The 16,501-nt window shown below is 43.1% G+C and overlaps 1 protein-coding gene across 4 annotated transcripts; it reads right to left on the reverse strand.

The window, feature by feature from the left end:
• Nucleotides 1–1,401: 1,401 nt before the first annotated feature.
• On the reverse strand, nt 1,402–8,389 carry tatdn2 (TatD DNase domain containing 2). Of its 4 annotated transcripts, none has more exons than XM_046312052.1 (7): nt 8,248–8,389; nt 7,198–7,513; nt 6,585–7,019; nt 5,309–6,418; nt 5,067–5,194; nt 2,373–2,556; nt 1,402–2,230 (listed from the first exon to the last, which is right to left on the reverse strand). In XM_046312052.1, exons 2-7 carry the CDS (start codon nt 7,501–7,503, stop codon nt 2,090–2,092), a joined length of 2,304 nt encoding a protein of 767 aa, XP_046168008.1. In that variant the 5' UTR covers nt 7,504–7,513; nt 8,248–8,389; the 3' UTR covers nt 1,402–2,089. The 4 variants fall into 4 exon arrangements, with proteins under 4 accessions (XP_046168008.1, XP_046168009.1, XP_046168011.1 ...); XM_046312053.1 differs by lacking the exon at nt 8,248–8,389 and adding an exon at nt 8,148–8,240; XM_046312055.1 differs by lacking the exon at nt 8,248–8,389 and adding an exon at nt 8,080–8,165.
• Nucleotides 8,390–16,501: the final 8,112 nt, after the last annotated feature.

The raw sequence follows: 16,501 nt of genomic DNA on the forward strand, positions 1-16,501 counted from the left end.
TCCTTACTCACTGCTTCCTTACTCCCTGGGTCATTTTGGGTCTTTGAACAGATCTGTCATCCTTATCTTCAAATAGATCTCTAGTAAAAATACTTTCTTAGGTAGCGGCTCATAATGGCAAAACATCTGAATTTGAGCACCAGGAGAATATGAAACAGCCCATCGATCTCACTAAATCTGCCAGAAATTATTATTCTTATAAAATCCCTCAGCTGTTTCCTGCAAGTATAACTCATTTGTTCTGGTCAGATTACAGTCACAGTTCAGTGAATAGGACGCTTGACATAATCCTGTGAAACATGCTAAATTATGACCATGTATTCATTGAAGGAAAGAACCCTCTCTTTGTGTCTTGTTTAATATCTGTTTCAGGTCAGCTGAAGAGGCTGCTACTCAGACCTGGGGAAGTAGGGCACCTCTGGTAGTGTGCTGTGGGCCACATGTTTTATTAGGTTGTATTAGAAGGCCTCGTCTCTAACTCCAGGCTGCGCTTCCAACAAGAGTGTACTCGCATATCCGGACCTATATACAACAGGCTCAAGTAGAACACAAAACAGTTACATGGGAGACGTGTGCCCTTGAATAACTCAAAATCATGATTTTCTCTCGCTTCAGTAGAGGCACTTAGGTACCATTCACACATTGAACCCATTGTCCTAGCAGCTTTTCCACTTTGATCTGGTGTGATGGTAGTGTCTCTCTGGATGCGTCACTGGGTGCTCCTGTCAATCATTCTCAAATGGAAGTGCTGAAGCTAAACTCTCTTTCTTAACCCATCTCTGACTGCTCACAGGAGTGGCTAATGGACAGGCCACTCAGCCACTTCAGTCACTTCACTATTAAATCTGGAAATAAAATCAACCTTATTTCTCCCTAATGGCAGAGATGTTCAGACTGGTTCCCCCCATACAAAATACTACAGAATTCTGTATAAGACAAGGCCCTATATGGACATTCTACTCAGTTGCCCTCTAGTCGATACAAACCCCTGCAACCCCTTTACACACGAAACATCTTTCCTTCGTGTACCAGACTTGAAGCAGACACAATTCCTTACCATCAAACTACACAGGACTGAATTTACACCAGTGGAACTAAGGTATAACTTCAAGAGTAAAGTATTAACCTTTAAAAAATTGCCTTTGCACATAACAGGCTTGTTCTACCAACCACTTGTTCTACCAACCACTTGTTCTACCAACCACTTGTTCTACCAACCACTTGTTCTACCAACCACTGAGTACACCAGCACCCTCAGAGGTATTTACCTGTTGAGAGTAAATTGACCTAATGCAGCCTCCATGTTCTTGATAGGAGAGGAGTTTAATGAGGGGTGCTGGAGAGAAAGAGCTGTATTCAAAGGACCAAAGTGCTCATGTATCAATTCACTCAAATCAGGAGAAAGTAAAAATAAGCTTTTAATTGAGTACATAACAACCTTTGCTAGTGAGGAAGGAACCGGGAAGGGAAGGAAGGCTTCTACATCGACTAAATCAAAACCAAACCATTTCACAAGTCAGCAAAGTAGAGTAAAATGATTACAAACACCCAAATTAAACAGATTAAAGCTTCCGTCAAATCGAATAAAAAAATAAAGGTAAAAATAAAATAAGATTTGGATTCCAGAGTGAGATCAGAGTTGCTGAAACCATTGGGATCTTTTAGAACAGAGTGAAGCTCAAACTGAGCATTTCATGCTTCTAATGCCTGCTAGCCTCAGACTTAACTCCTAAAACTATGCAAGGGCTTGGGGTCAGCTAAAACAAAGCTTGACAACTACATCCTTTTTTCTCTTATCTTATATACATTTTTCTGCAATGCGTTAACTACCAAAAATATATTTTCAGACGTTAAATGCCACAGGCTGCAAACAAAACCAGTTTGGAAAACATAGTTGATTTATTCTATGTAGTTTAACGATTAATCTTTAACGTGAACCTTCGATAACACAATTCTCTCCATGAGGCTGCCTATGTTTGAGGAGAGCAAGTGTGTGTCAGGTCACTACGACAGCTACACCTTGTACTTTCCATGCCTACTACAAGGGTGGTAGTCATGGCCTCCGTGGTGACCTTCCCTGTCGTTGTGGTCATATGCCGTAGAGCTGGGTGGTGTTGCGTCGGATCGTGGTGAGCACCGTGGTGATGCTTTCTCCCTTCAGAAGGCTGATCTCACGCAGGGTGTGTATACCCATGCCTGGGTGGGAAAACCTACAGACATCTTTACTAACCTACCGGTACACAGAGAACAAAAACGATTTACATACATGCACTGTCAACCTTAAACATTCACCTGTATACGCCTAGCTTGTGAATCGGTGCCCGTCAAACCACCCTCCCAAATGTGTGTTGTCGTGTGGTGTGTGTGTGTACCTGTCGGGGCAGGAAATAGGGTGCGTCTGTCTCCAGGAGGATGCGGTCGAGGGGGATCTTGCGGATCGCGTCACGGGCCTCGTATGCCGTAGGGTAGGTGATGAGAGCCGTGAAGCCCACACACAGGTTGGGAAACTCCTTCAGGAAGGGCTCGATCACCGGGTAACTGTTGGTGAAACAGTGTCTGTGGAAAAGGTAAATAAAAAAATAAAAAAATGTAAGTCTAAGTTTAAGAAACATTGCCTTGTAATTCTGTTACCAAAAACAAATGTTTTAAGACATGCTCCAAATCAAATCAAATTTATTTATAAAGCCCTTCGTACATCAGCTGATATCTCAAAGTGCTGTACAGAAACCAAGCCTAAAAACCCAAACAGCAAGCAATGCAGGTGTTAAAGCACATTGGCTAGGAAAAACTCCCTAGAAAGGCCAAAACCTAGGAAGAAACCTAGAGAGGAACCAGGCTATGTGTAGTGGCCAGTTCTCTTCTGGCTGTGCCAGGTGGAGATTATAACAAAACATGGCCAAGATGTTCAAATGTTCATAAATGACCAGCATGATCAAATAATAATAAGGCAGAACAGTTGAAACTGGAGCAGCAACACGGCCAGGTGGACTGGGGACAGCAAGGAGTCATCATGTCAGGTAGTCCTGGGGCATGGTCCTAGGGCTCAGGTCCTCCGAGAGAGAGAAAGAAAGAGAGAATTAGAGAGAGCATATGTGGGGTGGCCAGTCCTCTTCTGGCTGTGCCGGGTACTTTGGCGACTAGTAAGTATATATATTTTTTTACCTCCCGCTTTAGGCTGGATGTTACAATGTGCAGTTTATACATGCATAATCTATGAGCAGAATTACTGACTTACCTCTATTAGCCACAAAATCCTTAGTTTGAAAGTGACTGTTTTCTGGAAGCTGTGTTGCACCACTTCCCCTACATTTCCCCCCAGTTGGACCAGCCTCTAGCAATTTGAGTTCCAGCCAATGAGATTCAGCCCCTCACCATTTGAGTGACAGCTAGCAAGAATCACACACAGTAGAGCGAGAAAGAGAGCAATGACATGGTGCACATCAGATTTTTTTTTCAGGGACCACTTTTGGCTCGTGGGTGCTACTTTCAGAACTACTGGCTAAAAAGAACACAAAGGTACTGGAGAATCCCTTTAAGATATTTTCTTATTTCTCTCCCTCACGAGGGAAGATAATGAAAGTTCACAGACTTATAACAAGTCATGGTAGACCTACCAACTAGATTTACTGATATCAAATTCTCTTGTGAATTATTACGTGATTAAAACTCGTCATTCTGTTAGTAACAGAATTACCAAAACAGTAATGGAAATACAGAATTACAGAACTGAATTGGCTACAATGGGAAATCATAGCAGCCACAAACAACAAGTTGTCACCTGCTACTGTTTTCCCTTCAACTGGCATACTGTTATGTTCAGCTCAAAACTGTTTGGTTTATGGCTGCTTTGTGTTAAACCAAGTGTTAAAACAGTCCGTCCCGACAACCCTCCCTCTCCAGTTAATGTCACCTTCCCCAGCTCCTACCGACACTGACGCATGAGCCCCCTCTTTTTCCATTTACTGTTACCAGAGTCTGTTACCAGCGTCTGTTACCAGCACTGACCGACACCAGTCGTCCATTGACGTTGAAAAGTAGTTGAAATTTGGTCAGTCCACCCTGACGTTAATGTTAACGTCCACAAATGGACCGGACCAAATCGGAACCTATCATAGATATGTTTCACAAGTTTGGACAGCATAGTACAGTAGAGTACAATCCAATACATTAGTACAATACAGTAAAGAAAAGTAGAGTACAGTATATTGTAATGTACTAAATTATACTGTAATCCACTCTACTGTACTATATTGTGCTGCACTCTTACTCTACTGCAATATCTAAACTTGTGAAACATGGAGAATGACATTCATATGCATTTCTGTGTAGTACAGATCAGGGACCTATGATGTAAACCCATTTCACTTACTGTAGTTAAAAAACAAAGCAGATATTTAAGTTTTTGGAAAAGGTGGTCGCATAAAACACTGAAGGACATTTTACCATAATTCTGTTAGCAAAGATATCATCTGCACAGTTCTTCCACTAAATTTGTTTTTGTACATTTTTTCTGTGGAAGTTGTCTATATACAAGGACTACTTTGAACGTGTTGGTTGTTTAGCAACAAAACCGACGTGTGCGCGACTATGGGGCAAAACAGACGAGGTTGGCTTAGACTGTTAACAACATGTAAACTATAGTTAGTCTCCAATGTTTATTGAAAACATACATTTGCGGAATGAGCACTTCTCAAATACATTGCTAGTTGTTGCTCATCTAGCTAGAAAATTGTTTTTCCATATTAGCGTAGACGTGACATCAGTCAAAACAAGACATGGTATCAAGAACAAGAAACCTACAATTCCCCACATGGCAGCTGCTTGTCATTGTTGATAGCCATCTGGCCATCCAGAATCACTACACAGGCTTCTGCCCCATTGAAGAGTGCGCATTGTTTTCCTGATGCTAACCCGTCTAGAGTTGTATGGATTGTTCAACTTTGAAATCAATGGTTTTTGTTCGGCACACATTTTTAAAAAGTGAAACCAAAAAACAGTCAAATTGTAATTCTGTTACTTCGAATTCCCCCATGAACAGTATCAGTCACACACATGCAGACACTGACCTGTGGATTTTGTAGTCCTGGGGCACACACTTCTTCATGATGAGCAGCAGGTCATCGTCTGCGTCCCTGCAGTGGATCACCAGAGGCTTGTTCATAGCCACAGCCAGTTTCAGCTGACGTTCAAATACCTACAGGGGGCGCCAAACACACAACACCATCACTACCTCAACCAAGCAGCAGGTTATTAACTACTTCAAATGGGTCAGTTGAATGAGAGGGAGAAAATTAAGTTCTGACCATACCTCTTTCTGCCTGGATGTGTTGGTGGAGTTCTTGTGGGAGTAGTCCAGGCCAATCTCGCCAAAGGCTATAGCTTTAGGGTGTCGCATGGCCATTAGAATGCTACGCTCGTGGACCTCAGAGTACTCCTTGGCGAAGTGGGGGTGGCACCCGAACGCCCCCCAGACCAGCTCCTCCGCCAGCAGGCCCTCCCACAGCGCTTCCCGCACCATGATCCGAGGGTTGCAGAAGTCGGCAATGCAGCCGTGAAAATCAGTCGGGAAGCTGCTCTGGTGCAGGCTGCGGAAGCGGGCAAAGGTGCCCCGGAAGCCCAGCTTGCCCCACAGCATGTCCAGGTGGCAGTGGGTGTCCACGAAGCCATGTTGGCTCACCCTCCGCTGGGAGGGGTCGCATGCCCAGATAGGCTCCACCCCCACTGACATTCTCCTGGTGTTGGTGCTGTTGTCATAGCACCTGGAGGGGGAGGAAGAGGGAAAGGAGTGGCCTCCGTCAGAGTACCTTCGGAAGGTCTGTTCACAGGGGCGGTAGGGGCTGGAGAACAGGGGGTGGATTTTGTGTGTAGCAGGTGAAGTGTTGCTGGAGCAAATAGCAGGCTCCCACAGAGCAAAGGGGTCCGGGGAGGAGGAGACACTGCTGGGGGAGCATGGGACACCGATGCCCCCCATGCCAGTCCTGGGTGTCCCAGGGGCAGGCAGCTGTGCACTGTTTGGCTTCTCTTGGGGGATTTGCTCGGAGGAAATTAACACCGTCCTCCATGACTGAGGGAAGGGCTGAGCTGGGCTCTCACTGGGTGGCTGAACAACACCATTCAGTCTGTTTGTAGAGGGGGAGGTGAGAGAGGGCGCTGTAATGCTACCACTCTGAGCATTCACAGCAGGAAAGTTGAGTTTCCAGGTGTCTGGGTGGTATGTTTGAGGCTTCGTGAAGTAAAGTAGAGAGTTAGGAATGTAGTCCAGAGCAGGTAAGGACGAGTCACTGCTGCTGACCTCTCTCTTGGGCTCCACCGTGGCAGTGGAATGCGATGGAGACTCCTCCTGGGAGAAGGTCTCCACCACCACAGGGTCCTCAACATCTGACCAATCAGGGGAGTTATCCCTTTTCAGCACCACACTCTGAGGTGGAAAAGGAGAGAATAGGGCAATATCTCTATTGAACAATAATATTGGTTCAGGAACAAAATATTTCTCTTAATTGAACCCCCCCCCACACCAATTATCCATACTAAACATGTAAATTCCTGCTAACCAACCTTCGGAACCTTTTTTTCCTGTGACTCACCCTTGTGTCTTTTTTGAGACCAGTGTTCTCATCCTGTGTCCCTGTTTCCTCAAACACCATTGGGTGGAAATAGTAGTCTCCGCCCTCGAGGGGAGCCATGTCCTCTGACTCGCTCCCTGACTGGGCTGAGCAGCAGTCCAAGTCAAGAGCCGCGCAGTCGTCTGGTTCCAAACTGGGCATGTTGTCATTGGCTGTGTCCAAAGACTGGTTATTTTTTGTGGACTTCTTCTTCGCGAAAGAAGGGCTTTTCTCGGCAGTCGCTTTGGCCGGGGACTGCTTCTCTCCTCTTTCCCTGATAGCGGCGGTCAAAGCCTTCAGGTAAATGGCCTTCGACCCCTCCTGTGGGGTCCGGTCTTTCCTCTTCAGACCACAGGCCGAAGGTGTAGGTGAGGAGACACGGCTTTCTGACTGGGATGTTGTGTCCTTGAGTACCGCCTAAGGAAAAAACAAAATTGACAAAGATATATCCAATGGAAGCAACACCAGTAAATGACATGTAACACTGGCCATCTGAGTTCATGTAGGAGAAGAGGCAAAGAAAGATGACATTTGGGAGAACAGAGCAATGGTCCGTGCATTGAATTGCTTAGCAGAGTCCACAGTCATGATTTACCTTGGAGGGAGTGAGATCTTTCAGACATTTCCTGAGCCCCTTGATTTTCCCTGTGAAGGGGTTGCTCCCGCTGGGGTCGTCTGACGAGGTGACCTCCTTTCTCTTGGGTGTGTCTAGGCAGATGCCCTCCAGCTCTCCCAGGCCAGCCGACACGTTCAGATGAGGGGCAGTTAAAACCTCACTGGGCGACACACTCCAACGGATGGGCTTGGGTGCGCCACCATTGCTCTTGCGGAACTTTGTAGGTGAGCAGAGTGTTGTCTGTAGCCAGTCAAACTTCACCTTCTCTCTGTTGTTGCTGTCCATCTCAGACACCCTAGTCAAAAATACAAGCAAAAGATATGTCTGCATTATTAGTCACTAAGGTCAAACAATACCTTCAAATTGTCTTCAGAACAAGCACGAGGTTCAGTGATTTCTATCTTCCCAATGTATCAGACACATCACAATTTGAAAAACACCAATGGACAACAATTTGTTAAAGTTCAGTTTTACCCTGCAGAGCGGTTTCTTCCAAACGAATTATGTTATTTTCTGTAGAAACAGACCTGAAACTTTGTTCTCCATTTGTCTTTCCAAGAGGGTGAGCACAGAGGCATCATTTCTCCCTAATGAAGTTACAGAAGGAAAAAAAAATGGATAACAAAGTTTCCGTTCTGTTTTAAGATGTGAAGTTTTCGACTACAGACAGGCTTGTTAGCTAGCTAGCTAACTAACGTTAACCTTCACAAATCAACATGGGTTTCTTTCTCACATGTCAAAGCCACATCTCTGGTCTGGATACTGTGGCTACTAAAACTCGGTCTGACATGTAAATTGCAGGGTTCTGCTACCATGCGTTAACTCAGTTGCTACCTAACCTAGCTAGCTAATGTTACCTACCTAGATACCTAGCTTAATATGTTAGCTCGGATCACATCACTTTGATATCATCAAAATGGGTACATTACCTAATATAACATCTGATATAAGACTGATCAAATATTAAAACATTTATTCGAAGTGCAATTCAATCGGAGACTATATAGCTAGCTAGTTTAACAACTTTACCTTCTATTAGAATTCTGATGACAGAAAGTAGCTAACCGTAAAACAGCCACGTGCGCACTGATGAGCAAATCCACGTGACTGATTTGAAGTCAAAGTGACATTTGTGATTGATTCATTGGTTGGGGTCTTTGCTGATGAGAAAAAATGTATGTCAAGCAAATATTCTTCAAGGCTCCCCAAAATCAAGGGCACATTTTGGGGGAGGATGACTGACCCTACAAACTGATCTAAGGTCAGATCTTGCGTCGTTTCCTAGTAGTTTCTGGAAAGGTAAACTGATTCTAAATCTGTCAATTTGCGAGTTCATATGAAATCTTTCAATCCCTGCTATTTTGCAAGACTCCCACTTGACAGTGTTGTTACTACTCGGATGAATTAATAAATGCATGAATATTCTTTGCACAGATTTAACTGTTGTAACAGTCTAGTGTAGGTAGTAGGAGTCAATACATGATCATATCTTAGCCCACTATGTTGTCAGTCTGGTTGGTACCATGTATAACAATTATTAAAGATATAGCTATATATGCCATCCATCTAATTCTCAAGGTTAATTGGACAGATCTAGAGACCACACCCACCATACAGCTGAAACATTACATTTTAGTTTCATATGACTGGATTCTAGTAAAACAATTGAACTGAACTGATTTGAACAAAGAACTGATTCAGTTCTGAGAGGTTAAGAGGGTCAACATAGATAAGCCTGTTTGTACTACTGTCCCCCAATCCTCTCTCCTTTGACTTTGTGTCAGTCATCGGTAGTGGTGTACTACAATGTAATTACGAGAGACCCAATACAAATAAGCCAATATTTGGGTCAGATAAGGCAAGCTCAAGATGTCCACATGCTCTTGATGGAAGAAACATATCAGATTGTTCATAGGTGAGATACCTAGCTATTGCCAAGATTTTATGATTGACAAGATAAGTTGGTTACAATTAGTGTGTATAATTCAAATCTCTCCTAACGGTTGATAAATGGGAATAAAACCTGAAAAAATGGTACTTGGAAGTTTACAATCTTGGTAATGTCATGTATAGTGATTGACAGCTTCAGAATATGATTTCTGGGGAAACTTAATAAACCTCTCAATAACAGAATCTACCTTTGAAGTCCTTTAATATTATTAATCATTTCTCATTTCCAAACACTGTTTCATTCAACCATCAGAGTGCATAATTCATACTTGGTCAGTAATAGTATTTAAAATTACTGACAGAAAAAATCAAATGTATGAGCACAGCAGTGGTGTAACGTACTTAACTAAAAATACTTTAAAAGTTCTAATTAAGAAGTTTTTGGGGGTATCTGTCCTTTACTATTTATATTTTTGACGACTTTTACTTCAACGTAAATTTTCCCTGACACCCAAAAGTACTCGTTACATTTTGAATGCTTAGAAGGACAGGAAACTGGTCCAATTCACACACATATCAAAAGAACATCCCTGGTCATCCGTACTGCCGCTGATTTGGCGGACTCACAACACAACTGCTTCGTTTGTTAATGATGTCCGAGTGCCTCTGGTGATCCATAAATTTAAAAAACAAGAAAATGGTGCAGGAAGTGATAATGCCGCTGGAGGGGATGGCTGCCCTTTTACGAGCTCCTAACCAAATGTGTTATTTTGTGTTTTTTTGCATTGTTCTTAACTTAGATTGTACATAATGTTGCTGCTACCGTCTCTTATGACTGAAAAGAGCTTCTGGATATCAGAACAGCGATTATTCACCTCGAACTGGACAAAGATGTTTTTCTTCAATGAAGAAAAGACGGAAATATATGGGATGGAGGTTGGGGTGCATTGTGAGAATTTGTCGGCGAGGGGTTAACCCGCCTCTACCATCCATTCTATTGGCCAACGTGCAATCTCTGGAGAATCAACTGGATGATCTCCATTCAAGACTACCAAAGGGATATTAAAAACTGTAACATCATATATTTCACCGAGTCGTGGCTGAACGACGAATCAGATAATATACAACTGGCTGGGTTTTCAGTGCATCGGCAGGACAGAACAGCTCAGTCTGGTAAAACAAGGGGTGGGGGTGTGTGTCTATTTATCAATAACAGCTAGTGAATGATGTCTAATATTAAGGAAGTCTCAAGGTATTGCTCGCCTAAGGAAGAGTACCTCATGATAAGCTGTAGACCACACAATCTATCAAGAGAGTTTTCATCTTTATTCTTTTGAGACGTCTATTTATCACTACAAACCGATGCTGGTACTAGGACCGCATTCAACAAGCTGTATAAGGCCATAAGGAAACAAGAAAATACTCATTCAGAAGCGGCGCTCCTAGTGGCCGGGGACTTTAATGCAGGCAAACTTAATTCCGTTTCACCTCATTTCTACCAGCATGTCACGTGCAACCAGAGGGGGGGGGAAATCTAGACCACCTTTACTCCACACACATAGACTCTCCCTCCCCCTAGAACTGCAACTTTCAAGGAGCGGAACACTAATCCTGACGCTTATAAGAAATCCCACTATGCCCTCAAACGAACCATCAAACAGGCAAAGTGTCAATACAGGAGTAAGATAGCACCCACATCAGTAGCTAAGAAGTGCTTTGAAAGGCTGGTCATGGCTCACCATCATCCCGGAAACTCTAGACCCACTCCAATTCGCATACCGCCCCAACAGATCCACAGATGAAGCAATCTCAATCGTAATCCACACTGCCCTTTCCTACCTGGACAAAAGGAACACCTATGTGAGAATGCTGTTCATTGACTACAGCTCAGTGTTCAACACCATAGTGCCCACAAAGCTCATCACTATGCTAAGGACCCTGGGACTAAACACCTCCCTCTGCAACTGGATCCTGGGCTTCCTGATGGGCCGCCCCCAGGTGGTAAGGGTAGGCAACAACACATCTGCCATGCTGATCCTCACCACGGGGGGCCCCTCAGGGGTGCAAGCTTAGTCCCCTCCTGTACTCCCTGCTCACCAATTACTGCGTGTCCAAGCACGACTCCAACACCATCATTAAGTTTGCTGACGACAGAACAGTGGTAGGAATGATAATCGACAACAATGAGACAGCCTATAGGGAGGTGGTCAGAGACCTGGCAGTGTAGTGCCAGGACAACAACCTCTCCCTCAACGTGAGCAAGACAAAGAAGCTGATCGTGGACTACAGGAAAAGGAGGGCCGAACATGCCCTCATTCACATCGACGGGGCTGTATCGGACCGTTAAGTTCCTTGGTATCCACATCACCAACAAACTATCATGGTCCAAACACACCAAGACAATCGTGAAGAGGGCATGACAACACATCCCCCCCCCCCCCCCTGGGAGACTGAAAGGTTCTGACATAGGTCCCTAGATCCTCAAAAAGTTAGACAGCTGCACCATCGACAGCATCCTGACTGGTTGCATCACCGAGACTTTGTTTCCAAACATTTCTACATTAATGTGGACGCTACCATGATTATTGATAGTCCTGAATGAATCATGAATAATGATGAGTAAAAAAGTAACATACATACAAATGTCATAACCCCAAGCCATGCTAACCACTCACCATTACAATAACACGAGAGTTTAGCATTTGGGGGTGGTGGTCTGTAACTCTCCCAATACTTTTGTAGCTCACTGTAGGTTACAGAAATTGTTGTGTGACCAGGGAGAAATAAGAGGGGTGGGTGGGGGGAAAATGCCTGTTTACAGGACGTACACATTTAGGGGTCTTCTTAGCAGAAACCCCTCCTGGCGTGGTTGTTGTACTTGTTCCCATACTGGGGCTGGTTTTGGAGAGAGGTGTTACCCCCCAGAGTACTATGGGACTCACCTAGAGGGAAACACAACAGCATGACATGAGGAAAATATGCCCCCCAAAAACCCCAGCCTGAGCTCAGTTTGATCATAGCTTTGACCTCATTCATTATTTATCGCCAACAGATCATAAAAATAAATAGAAACCCCAAAAAGGACTTACCTTGTGCCTTAGCAGGTGCCAGATCATTAGGTGAAGCCTCAAACATGTCTTGAGTCAGGGGAGGAAAATGATGGTCGTGCGCGGGCTCTAAACCAGCTGGACACATCCCATACAAATGAGGATCTAGGGACAAGGGCAGGGACGAACAATGTTCTTAATGGAATATATTATCTTTATGTTTTTGGGGAACTCACCTCAGTCCCCAGCACAGTAGAGCCTTATTTCAACCTTCTGTACCAAGCTACTAACATACTGGACCCTAATACCCAGTCTAGCAAGAATACCTACTGTAAGAAATACCAGTCACCAAAAACTAGACAAACCTACATACTATACAAACCTACAAGCTGCAGAAATAGACCAATATATCAAGCAGAGCAACAGCTATCAGTACACAGTAAAAGTGAGTTTGAAAAGAGTCTCTGCCACGCTTCTAGTCAGAGGACCTTGAGGTAAAGACAAAAGTAGTTGAAGTTTAAAGAAGTATTCCCAAAACCTGTCCTCTGGGCTCTTGTCGTCAAACAGCAACATAAAAGAAAGGCCAAAAATAACCACAGTCAGTGTCATTAGAGCCAATTTATTTAAAGTAGAGATTTCCTCTTCAAACATCCACCTATTACCTTTTGGAGAGACTGGACAATGACTCCAGATGTAGTGTGTGAACAGAGGATAGCATGCTAATGTAATTCAAATCTTATATAAGATGGACTGTGTTAATGAGATTTATTTATTGAATGTTATTTGATGATTGCTGGCATGAACAGTTATGAGAAAATCTTGTCATATGTTTAATTAGTTTGCTCATGGGTACAGTACAATTCTGTGTCACCATGGCAGCTGGCATTGAGAGCAGATAGGTGGGTACCTTCATGAATATAACATTGTGATTTACAAATCATTCTAAGGGATGAGTTTATATGATTGTTTTACTCAATTATTCATGTAGGACCAAGAGATTTACAAAGAAAAATGTTGAAGTAAACCAGAACTGCATCAGTGTGTTATGAAACAGTCTAATCTTTACTAATGGGATAAATGCACAAATTCACATGACTGAAAGCCTGCAGGAAACCGCTCATCTTCTATTCTTTTTTTGATTGACGTCATTGGTAATCTACAAATGGTCGCCAGGGTTTTGAAAAGGTGGAAATCAAGATAGGAGGCAGATAAACATCCACCGCAAAGCGAGAACTCGATCTTTGTCTGTGATGCTGGGTTTTTGTGTTGTTTACCCACGTAAAGGACTTGGTGGCATAAGATATTTCCACATTTTCACCCATGAGATACAGACTTTCGGAAGTGCCTCCCTACAGAAAAGTGCATGCATGTATAAACAACAGCTATTTTGGTATGAGAATCACTATTAAAACATGACCAATGTAGCCGTACCTAATCTAGCTGTGTCTACATATAACCCTGTGGTAGATTATTTTATCCACACTTGGTACATGTCAGGCAGATTAGCTGTGGCATTGCGATAAGACTGAAATGGAAAGAAGAGAGATGATTGGACTCCCTGTTGTCATCTGACGTGACTGGGGTCCCAAGTGTTCTTCTTTTTATCCTCGGCCTGCATGTTTGCAACTCTTCTCACAAAGACAGGTACAGATTGTGTTTCTTCGTAGCCAAGCAACAGGTCCTCCTCTATGATTTAATATCTGTAGCACAGGGTTCATATCTTCTGATGTGAAGCTGCATAGAATGCACACATACACACACACACACACCTATAGACACTATAGAAAGGTACATACCTAACATACATGAATGGAACATCCATAGATCTGAACATAAAAAACATAACGGTTTGTCCTTAGTAGAAGAAAACTGTCGTATATAATCCACAAGAGGTTGGTGGCACCTTAATTGGGGAGAATGGGCTCGTGGTAATGACTGGAGCAGCACCAGTGGAATGGTATCAAACACATGGTTTCCATGGTTCCCAGGTGTTTGATGCCAGTCCATTTACAGTTATGAGCTGTTCTCACATCAGCAGCCTCCACTGATATAAATCACTATGCTTTTTTGCATTTATCAGGAAGCTTTTTTATATTACCACCTAAAAGGAATGTATCAGGTGTGTTATTAGAAGTTCTGGTACTTAGCTTTGGCAGGTAGAAGCTGGTGCAGAAACAGTGAGCAACGGGAAGTGCAGTACAAACCGACACAGGAGAGGGGTAATAAGAGGGGGATAAATTAGGCAACAGAGATCCAGCACTGAGAAATCTTATATTCAAATTACATTTTGAGTGGTATTATTTCAGCAAACCCCATCTGAATGCTGAGGCCATAGAATTATACACTGAGCAAAAATTGGAATGCAACATCTAAAGTGTTGTTTCCATGTTTCATGTGCTGAAATAAAAGATCCCAGAAATGTTTCATATACACAAATTTGTTTACATCCCTGTTAGTGAACATTTCTCCTTTGCGGAGTTAATCTAACCACTTGACAGGTGTGGCATATCAAGAAACTGATTAAACAGCATGATCACTACACAGGTGCACCTTGTGCTGGAGACAATAATCCAGAGCGACTTAAGGCCACTCTAAACTTTGCAGTTTTGTCTCACAACACAATGTCACAGATGTCTCAAGTTTTGAGGGAGCGTGCAATCGAAATGCTGACTGCACAAATGTCCACTAGAGCTGTTGCCAGATAATGCAATGTTAATATCTCTACCGTAAGCTTCCTCCAAGTAGTTTAAGAGAATTTGGCAGTACGCCCAACCGGCCTCACAACCGCAGACTACGTGTATGGCGTCGTGTAAGACTTAAGCTACAGATAACGAACACAACTGCATTTTATTGATGGCAATTTGAATGTACAGAGATACCGTGACGAGATCCCGAGTCCCATTCTCATGTCATTCGTCCGCAGCCATCACCTCATTTTTCAGCATGATAATGCATGGCCCCATGTCGCAAGGATCTGTACACAAGTACTGGAAGCAGAAAATGTACTTGTTCTTCCATGGCCTGCATATTCTCCAGAAATGTCACCCACTGAACATGTTTGGGATGCTCTGGATTGATGTGTACGACAGCATGTTTTGGTTCCCGCCAATATGCAGCAAATTCACACAGCTATTGAAGAGGAGTGGGACAATATTCCACAGGCCACAATCAACAGCCTGATCAATTTTATGCAAAGGAGATGTTCTGGCTTTATAAGGCAAATGGTGGTCACACCAGATACTGACTAGTTTTCTAACCCACACACCTACCTTTTTAAGGGTATCTGTGACCAACAGATGCCTATCTGTATTCCTAGTCATGTGAAATCATATTTTAGGGCCTAATTTATTTATTTAAATTGACTGATTTCCTTATATGAACTTTAACTCCGTAAAATCTCTGAAATTGTTGCAGGTTACATTTATTTTTATCATTCTACTGTATTTCTGTGGCGGAGACATGGACCAGCTGTGTAACGGTAGGGACTTACGTCCGTTAGTCCATACATTATTATTCCCTTGAACTGTGAAACTTACTGTCTTAAGAAAAATTGGAACAGGCCAAGAACATAAACATTTATTAGGTTGATGTATCAGTCTTTTGCATATGTGGAATATATTACAAATAGAAAACATTGCAAAAAAAAGCAGGCACGTAGGTACACACAGTATGTATTTTTCACAAAGCCTCAAAGGTTGTTTGCAATATACACTGGGTGTACAAAACATTATGAACACCTGCTCCATGAGCCTGACCAGCTGAAAGTTATGATCCCTTATTGATGTCACTTGTTAAATCCACTTCAATCAGTGTAGACGAAGGGGCGGAGACAGGTTAAAGAAGTATTTTTGAGACATGGATTGTGTATGTGCCATTCGAAGGGTGAATGGGCAAGACAAAAACAATGTAAGTGCCTTTGAACAGGGTATGGTAGTAGGTGACAGGCACACTATTTTGTGTCAAGAACTGCAATGCTGCTTAGTTTTTCATGCTCAACAGGTTCCCGTGTGTATCAAGAATGGTCCACCAACAAAAGGGCATCCGGGGGGTGCAACTCAATATTAGGAAGATGTTCTTAATGTTTTGTACACTCAGTATATATTCCTATACTTATACAGGCACGAGGGGGTGTGGTATATGGCCAATATACCACGACTAAGAGCTGTTCGTAGGCACGACGCATCGCAACCCTTTGTTGTGGTATATTGGCCATATACCACAAACCCCCGAGGTGCCTTATTGCTATTATAAACTGGTTACCAACTAAATTAGAGCAGTAAAAATGCATGTTTTGTCATACCGGTAGTATCTGGTCTGCTATACCAAAGGTGTCAGCCAATCAGCAT

The sequence above is a fragment of the Oncorhynchus gorbuscha genome, linkage group LG18 (genome assembly GCF_021184085.1).
Source record: "Oncorhynchus gorbuscha isolate QuinsamMale2020 ecotype Even-year linkage group LG18, OgorEven_v1.0, whole genome shotgun sequence".
NCBI classification, from domain to species: domain Eukaryota; kingdom Metazoa; phylum Chordata; class Actinopteri; order Salmoniformes; family Salmonidae; genus Oncorhynchus; species Oncorhynchus gorbuscha.